The 8,816-nt window shown below is 37.0% G+C and overlaps 1 protein-coding gene and 1 long non-coding RNA gene across 2 annotated transcripts in view; one reads left to right on the forward strand and one right to left on the reverse strand.

Moving 5' to 3' along the window:
• The first annotated feature begins 206 nt into the window (after positions 1–206).
• Positions 207–3,198, forward strand: LOC112094538. Its single transcript, XR_002903587.1, has 3 exons — positions 207–460; positions 543–591; positions 2,402–3,198. It is a non-coding gene; the product is annotated as an uncharacterized LOC112094538 (long non-coding RNA).
• A 5,269-nt stretch (positions 3,199–8,467) lies between these two features.
• Positions 8,468–8,816, reverse strand: part of LOC21392145 (protein SRC1) — a 773-nt gene continuing 424 nt past the window's right edge. Inside the window, exon 2 of the mRNA XM_024175651.1 lies at positions 8,468–8,505. Coding sequence (XP_024031419.1) covers positions 8,468–8,505 — 38 coding nt within the window. The remainder of the gene's footprint in view (positions 8,506–8,816) is intronic.

An 8,816-nucleotide genomic window follows, 5' to 3' on the forward strand; every position in this document is an offset into this window, starting at 1 on the left:
CGTCTCAATTTTCAGGTTCAAAATTTTAAAGGAGCTCAATATCTAAATTATAAGGCTTTGGAAGTAAGATTGTAAGGATTCTTACATTTAGGGCCAAAATGCAAATATTAAAAAATAAAGAAACCAAACTGTAATTTTGAATTAAAAAAAAAAAAAAGAAGAGAAAAGCTGCCCTTTCAGGTGGCATTGTTGGAGTTCCAGCAAAGCCAGTTTTTTTTTTCCCCCTTAGACACGTTGAGAGGCTAAGAGCATTAAAGAGAGAGAAAAAAAAAAAAAAACAGAGAGAAAAAAGCTTAGGAATAAAAAAAAAAATTTCACTCTCTATGCATCCACCGAATACCCTCTCCCTCTCCCTCTGCGGTTTTTTTTTTCCCCTCTTTTCCTTGATTCATCCTTCTTCTCCCACAAAGAGCTGCAGCAGTTCATTGAAGTAAATGATTGATTTGAGCTACGGTTCAAAGTAAGAGTTTATTTGGAAAAAAATCTTTGCATGGCTGAGTGTTTGGTGGGGAGTAATTGACTGAATTATGTTTTGATTTTAGCTTGAGGAGAAGAAAGATTCAACTCAGCCCAGAATTGAAGAGGAATTTGGTGAGTTAAGTTTATGCTCTGTTTTTAATTCTGAGCAGTTTGAAATTTTGGTTTGGATAATTAACTTAGTATGTAAAATTGGTTCTGAGATTTTTATGGGAATTAGTAGACACCTTGAGCTTTCCAAATTGGTATAATTTAAAGCAATTGGAGTTGTATTGAATTCTGGGTGATTTTTGGAAGTGGGTTTAGTGTTTATAGTGTCAGGATTGAGTTAGCCGTGAAGATTTATAAAACGGGGTATCAAAATGAATTTCTGGGAAATTATCACTATTTTTACCAGATAATAGACTTGAAAACGAAATCACAAGGTCAAGAATCACCAGAAAAGCATATTTGGTTGGTGAGTTACGACTTTTTAAAGTTAGGCTTGGTGGCTGGTTTTTCTTCAGAAAGACAAGCAAGATTTAATTTGGTATAACGTGTTTTTGAAGGCCTTAACGGACCTGAAACTAAACATGTGATAGTTCTTTCGACAGACGTAGATGTATACTTCATTTAAGCACTAATTTTAAAATTTTTAAGGCTATATAGAATACTTTAATATTCATAAATGGTTGCTCATGTTGCATTTTCTAAGAAATCTAAAGAATAAGAATCAACATGTTCATTTTATGATTTATGGTTGCTGCACCTAAACTGCGTTACTATCATTTAGAACATGTTTATAGTGACGTGTGGGAGTTAGAATCACGTCATTTGGAGTTTTATAGTCTGAGTTGTGCGCATTAGAAGTTTCATATAGTAATTTTTTGAAAGCTGTCAAAATCAGAAAAAATTAAAATTTTGATATCTTCAAAACTTTTTTCAAGACATATGATAGTTCATTGGAAAGATCTACCTGTCTACTTTCTTTTGCAGTGGATTTTGAAATTTTTAAAGACTTAGATAATAATTTATTTATATTTTCGTCAAGGTCAACAAATCTGTCAATTTACTGAATTTATAAAGAGTATAAATTCGAGTTAGAAATTGATTTATGGCTGAACGATTTATAGTTTAGAACCTTGAGATTATATTAACATTAAATATAAGAGACATTAAATATAAATCTCTTAATGAAATATGAAAAATGTGTTAAAAACGTGATTCTTAAATTGAATAAGCAAAGACAACAAATCACTATAACTGAGCTGTTGAGCTTCAAATAACGAAAACCAATTTGTCTATTTTGGACAGTAGAGAGGAAAAATGAGTAAGGGACGCAAAAAGGATTGAACTCGGATTTTGCTAAACAACTCAAGTAAATAGAGTGATTTCTCTACCGCACTTGTAAACCTTATTTGGTAGACTTTCTATGGAATGTCTAGTATGCTATTATATGATTTTTGTGGCATTGTCAATGTGTATGTTTTGTGAAGGCATGCTAGTACAAGTATTGTACTCAGTGTGAAATAGCATGCACAATAGGTCGGTACTGCTAAGTCCTTAAAGGACTCATATAGTGATAGATGAGATTGTGATTGAGCTGCATAAGTCTCTCGAGCCAGGTGGGTGATGACGGAGATTATATTGTGATATTGTGAATTTGTGAATTTGAATGCGTTGGTCGTTCACTCGAACCAGGTGGGTGATGACGGGGAACCTGATATTGTGATTTGAGAAATTGGCATGTGGCCAGATTGTAAAAAAGTCGACAGCAGTACCTAGAGGGTCATAGAGATACATAGTGCACGTGCATAGAATGTAATAATTGATTGGCATTAGTTATCTAGGATGTTGTGATGCATGAGTATGTTGAAATGAGATTGTGTAATTGTAGCTCCACTTATTGTGCCTATAGCTCATTAAAGTTTACTCTGTGCTGTAGATAAAGACAAGAACAAGGCAGAGCAGTAGGCAGGGGAGTTGGCTTCGTTCACCGCTGTACATATGGTCGGACCGAAAAAACGGCACATACTATTTTGGAATTGTAAATACATATATTTTGAGATTAAACTCATAAACGTTGGATGGTTATATAATTATAAGCATAGCTAGAAAACCTGATAAAAATAGTGTGTTGACCGAGTCTTGTTTAAGGAAATTTTTTAAAATACCATAATTTTCGCATAAGCGAATAGTGAAGGTTAGTTATTGTGGCACATTCTTTGCATTAATACTAAGTGAGGTTTTCAGGAGATAGTATAAGGATGTCACAATTAGTGGTATCAGAGTTAGAGTTTAATCGTTTTTACAGACAACTCCATGTGTACAAGTCACGAAGACGGCGAACCTGCTCACTGTAAGTTGTGTATTTTGTGAATTTTGCATTTATGAGTATATGATTTATGAAACTTTAACGTGTATAGGTTAAAGAAATAGTTGTCTTATGTCTGGGTCGAGTTGTAGACGAGCAGAAGTTCAATTGAGCCAAAAATTAAACACTGAAGTGACTAGTAGATTACAAATAACAACCAGTGAAATGGCATACTACGGAGACGTGGTTGAGGCGGCGAAACCTTCAACGTTCTCAGATGAGGAGAACACTATACCAGTGGAAAATTAGGCCACTCGGATGACCATAATTTTTCGCGCGCACAACATTCCCCATAAGTTTAGGACAATGATAGCGGCTATGTATTTAAGAGAATATCCAGCAATTTGGTGGGAGATTTTGCAAGATAGAACAACGAAAGAAATGACATGGAATAGGTTTCATTTTACAATAGAAAGATAATTTAGTCAAAACCTTGGAGGTTCCCTCTAGGAGAGAAGAAAACTTGAGAGTTTCACCGATAGTGATACAAAATAACTAAAAATTTGGATATGAAAATTTATGATATACTGTAAATAATTGTGAATAATGATTATGTATTGAATCGAACTATGACCTAGGTGTTGTATGGATGTTTTAATAATATTATTTATTGACTAAAAGTGAATATCTTGATAAATGACGTGCATGTGGAAATAACACATACATTAGCACGTTAAAACAAATGGCATGTGGAAGACCCCATATGATTCCTCGAGTAGAGCAAGCGGAACCAGCTCGTCAGGGAGATGGTAACGAACTCAGAAATGAGGCTCTTGAAGTGCCTCTTGCTAGGGCACAAGAGGATAAGATAGTAGGATTACGAGAGGCGATGAGCCTGCAAGCGGAGCAAATTCACCAATAGAACGAGCGACTTAATGCCTTCGTGGAACGAATGGATGCTAATATGAATCCACTGCCACAACAACAACAATCGCCGCTACAACCGTAACCGGCACGAAATCAGAACGAGGCTCAGGTGAGAGAGATAGTGTATGAGCGATTTAGGAAACAATAGCCTCTGACATTTGAGGGGGACGTTGGTCCATTAATTGTCGAAGAATTGATATGTAGTCTTGAGAATATTTTTGACTTCATGAAGTTTACAGATCAGGAAAAGGTGGTATGCGCGGTGTATCAGATGAAGAACAATGTGAGACTTTGGTGGGACACTGTTAACAAGATTGCATATGCGAATACTTTGACCTGGACAAGATTTCCTGGAGCTGTTTAACTCCAAATATTATAATGCTAACATTCTGAATGCAAAAGTGGACGAGTTTCAAGAGTTAAAATAAGAGAATTCTACAATGATCGAATATGTGCAGAGGTTCGATCAATTGTCAAGATTTGCACCCGGATTAGTAGCAACAGAAAATGAGAAGAAAATGAGGTTTATGAAAGGCCTAAGGCCGAATTTGGCTAAGTTAGTGGATGCTGGTGAAGCAGGGCCACGCAGCTATGCAGAAGCCGTTAAGGGAGCCATTCGACAAGAAATGTGAGAAAATGTTGAAAAGAGACATGCTCAACTTTCAGGGACTAAGGAGAGTGATACTGGTTCTAATTATTGGTCTCGCCTTAGCAACCGAGGGAATTTCCAGCAAAAATGGAATTTTGGAAATAGACAAGGACAAGGACCCCGGCGGGGAAATTTTGAAAATCGAGGCAATAAGCACTTTGGAAATAATAACCAAGGCGGAAGAAGAAACAGAGATAGAGATGGGCAAGGAAATCAAAATAGGCCGAATCGAGGAGATGACCGGAGACAACAGGGCCAATAGAGCTTTGAGTTATGGTTATACTGCAACAATTGCGATCGTTGACATCGTGGAGAATGTTGGACGAACAACTTTGGGTGTTATGCTTGCGGAAAGCCTGGGCACTATGCCAGATATTGCCCAAAAAACTCAAAACAAGGAGGACAAGGTGGAAATCAGTAGAAGATGAATGCTCAAGTGTTTGCCCTGACTCAAGGTGAAGCAGAGATTGGACCTTCCGAAGTTGCTTCAGGTCAACTCTCTATGGCCGATACTACTGCATATGCATTAATAGACTCAGGTGCATCTCACTCTTTTATTACTGTGAGCTTTGCTAGAAAGTTAAGGAGAATGCCAGATGAGCTAGGGGAAGTATGTAGAGTGTTTTTACCTTCAGGAGATAGTTTGAAGTTTCAATCTTGGTTTAGAGTAGTGCCTATTGTTATTTATGGTAGAGAATTGTATGTCGATCTAATCATACTAGATATGTCTAATTATGATGTCATATTGGGGATGGGCACTCTTTCATTGCTGCGAGTTTTACTAGAAAGTTAGGGAGAGCGCCAGATGAGCTAGGGGAAGTATGTAGAGCGTTTTTGCCATCAGGAGATAGTTTAAAGTTCCATCTTGGTTTATAGCAGTGCATATTGTTATTTGTGGTAGAAAATTGTATGCGGATCTAATCATACTAAAGATGTATGATTACGATGTCATATTGGGGATGGACTGGCTAACACGACATAACGATGTGATAGACTGTAAAAAGAAGAAAGTGATATTCCTGCCCCCAGGTGAGAAGAAGCATTCGAGTTTCGTGGAACCTCCCGCAAACAGAAGTTGCTGATTATATCAGCTATGAATGTTTATAAAATGCTAGCTAGTGGTTGTGTGGATATCTAGCTAGTATTATAGACACGACGAAAGAAGTAACGCTTGAGCCTAAAGACGTTCTAGTGGTTCAAGATTTCCTGAGTGTTTTTCCAGAGGATTTGCCTGGTTTGCCACTAGATCGGAGTTGGAGTTTGTGATTGAGTTATTACTTAGAACTGCGCCGATTTTCAAAGCTCCATATCATATGGTCCCAGCAGAACTGAAGGAATTGAAGACACAATTGCAGGAATTGTTGGATAAAAAGTTTATCAGGCCAAGTTATTCACTTTTGAGAGCATTGGTATTGTTCATTAAGAAGAAGGATGGCATGATAATGATGTGCATTGATTATCGGGAGCTAAATAAGGCTACCATAAAGAACAAATATCCTCTGCCGATGATTGATGATTTGTTCAATCAGCTCCAAAGCGCGACAGTCTTCTCGAAGATTGATTTGAGATCGGGGTACCATCAGCTGAAAATTTGAGAAGAAGACATTCGTAAGACAACATTCTGAACCAGATATGGACACTATGAGTTTCTGGTAATGTCATTTGGATTGACCAATGCCCCAGTAGCGTTCATTGATCTCATGAATCGAGTGTTTAAGGAATATCTTGATAAATTCGTGATAGTGTTCATTGATGATATACTGGTGTATTCACGGACTGAGCAAGAGCATTGAGGCATACTTACCATTAGTTCTACAAAGGTTGTAAGACAAGGAGTTGTACGCTAAGTTTAAGAAATGTGAGTTTTGGTTAGAGAGAGTGTCATTTCTTGGACATGTGGTCTCAAAGGAAGGAATTTCAATGGATCCATTTAAGGTGGAAGCCGTGAGTCAATGGAAGAGGCTAGACAGTGCTACTGAAGTTCGCAACTTTCTCGGATTAGTAGGATATTACCAACGCTTCTTCGAAGGATTCTCGAGAGTTGCGCAACCTTTAACTCAACTCAGTCGCAGGACGTTAAGTTCGAGTGGACTGACAAATGCGAGGAATGCTTCCAAGAATTGAAGGAATGATTGACTTTAACTCCAATTTTGGCTATTCCTTCGGGTAGTGAAGGATTTGTGATTTATAGTGATGCCTTTAGACAGGGTTTGGGAGTAGTATTAATGCAGCATGGCAAGGTAATTGTTTATGCTTCTCAGCAATTGAAAGATTACGAAAAGAATTATCTGACGCATGACCTTGAGTTGGCCGTTGTGGTATTTGCATTAAAGATATGGAGACACTATGTGTATGGAGTACACTGCGATATTTACGTAGACCACAAGTCTAAAGTATATCTTCACACATAAGGAATTAAACATGGGGCAACAGAGATGGTTAGAAATTGTAAATAATTATGATTGTGATTCCATTACCATCCAGGCAAGACGAATAAGGTCGCGGATGCTTTAAGTAGGAAGATAGTGGCCAGTGAAGACATTAAGTCACTTCTAGTAATATTAGCCTCTATTTATTCCATAAAGACATTAAGTCGCTCGTTCTGCTGGCGAAGTTGCTCTGCTTGTAGTCTCATCGCTTTTAGTAATCCTGCTATCTCATCCTCTTGTGCCCTAGCAGGAGGCACTTCATGAGCCTCATTTCTGAGTTCGTTACCATCTCCCTGACGAGCTGGTTCCGCTTACTCTACTCGAGGAATCTTGCGGGGTCTTCCACGTGCCATTTGTTTTAATGTGCTGGTGCGTGTGTTATTCCTATATGCACGTCATTTAGCAAAAGATATTCACTCTTAGTCAATAAATACTAAGTACTCATTCATTGATCAAAATAACATTACTCAAAATAACACTATTCAAATATCCATAGAGCACTTAAGTCGTAATTCAATACAGTAATATTCATTATTCACAATTATTTACAATATATCACAAATTTTCATCTTCAAATTTTTAGTTATTATGTGTCACTATCGGCGAAACTCTCAAGCTTTCTTCTCTTGTTGAGAGAACCTCTAAGGTTTTGGCTAAATTGTCTTTCTATTGTAAACCGAAACATATTCCATGTTATTTCTTTCGTTGTTCTATCTTTGAAAAATCTCCCACCAAACTGCTAGATATTCCTTTAAATACATAGCCGCTATCTTTGCCCTAAATTTATGCGGAATTTTGTGCGCACGAAAAATTATGGCCATTCGAATGGTCCAACTTTCCATTAGTATAGCGTTCTCCTCATCCGAGAACGTCAAGTTTCGCCGCCTCAACCACGTCTCTGTAGTATGCCACTTCACTGATTGTTATTTATGATCTACTAATCACTTCAGTATTTAATTGTTGACTCGATTGAGCTTTTGCTCGTCTACACTCAACCTAGACATAAAAATAATTATTTCTTTAACCTATACACGTTAGATTTTCATAAAAGCCTCCCCCAAAGCCGACTAGGCGGCTACCGGTGTGATTACGTCGCTGCAGCCGTGAAGCCTAATGCAGCGACCGTGAAGCCTAATGCAGGGGGCGTGGGAGTTGGAGCCATGGTTGGACGGTATGATAGTAGTGTTGTTTTTGCTGTGCCCAAAAAGATTGATGGAGGGATCTCCTCTCAGATAGGTGAAGCATTAGCTGTCCGAGAAGGCTTAATAAAGGTCAAGGAGAAGGGACTCTAAACACGGAGTGTGAGCTGGATTGCCGATGGCCTTATGAGGACTCATCTCTTAGATGTAGCTGCTCTAGTTCGTGATGATATTAGATTGTTGGTGTCTTTGGTTGATTGTTGTTTCATGTCTTTTAATTCGTAGACAAGCAAATTGGGATAATCATGCTTTAGTTTCATTAATAATTAGAGTGGAGTACATAGCTGTTGACTAATAAATAACAACAAATCAAGACTGCCTTAGCTACACGGATACATACAATACAAATACATATATATATATATATATGTATATATATTTAACAACCAAAGCTACGTTGATTTATTCAAACTGTTGAAATAGCTGCAGCATAACACACAACAAACGCTCCATGTAGCATTCTGATCATGACAAACTCTTTATCTTACTTTATTCATATCGCCTTCACAAGAGGAGACACTCCCTCGAAAGCTGCAATTTTCAGAAAAATGGAACAAATTAAACATTTATTTCATGGAGCTTTCATTTTTAACCCTTAAATCTTATAAAAATCACAGTAACAAATAAAACAAAAATATATATAAAAACAACATATTTAATACAGATCTAACATTTTAAATCAGAGCACATGAAAAAAATTCCCTATCTAAAAAATCTTATATATTTATACTAAAACAAATTCCAGAAACAACCGGTTCATCACCTCTAATAAAAGCTGTGAATATGAAATATATATATATATATATATATATATATATATATGTAATATGCAAAAAAAAAAA

The sequence above is a fragment of the Morus notabilis genome, unplaced genomic scaffold (genome assembly GCF_000414095.1).
Source record: "Morus notabilis unplaced genomic scaffold, ASM41409v2 Scaffold752, whole genome shotgun sequence".
In the NCBI taxonomy this organism is placed as follows: Eukaryota; Viridiplantae; Streptophyta; class Magnoliopsida; order Rosales; family Moraceae; genus Morus; species Morus notabilis.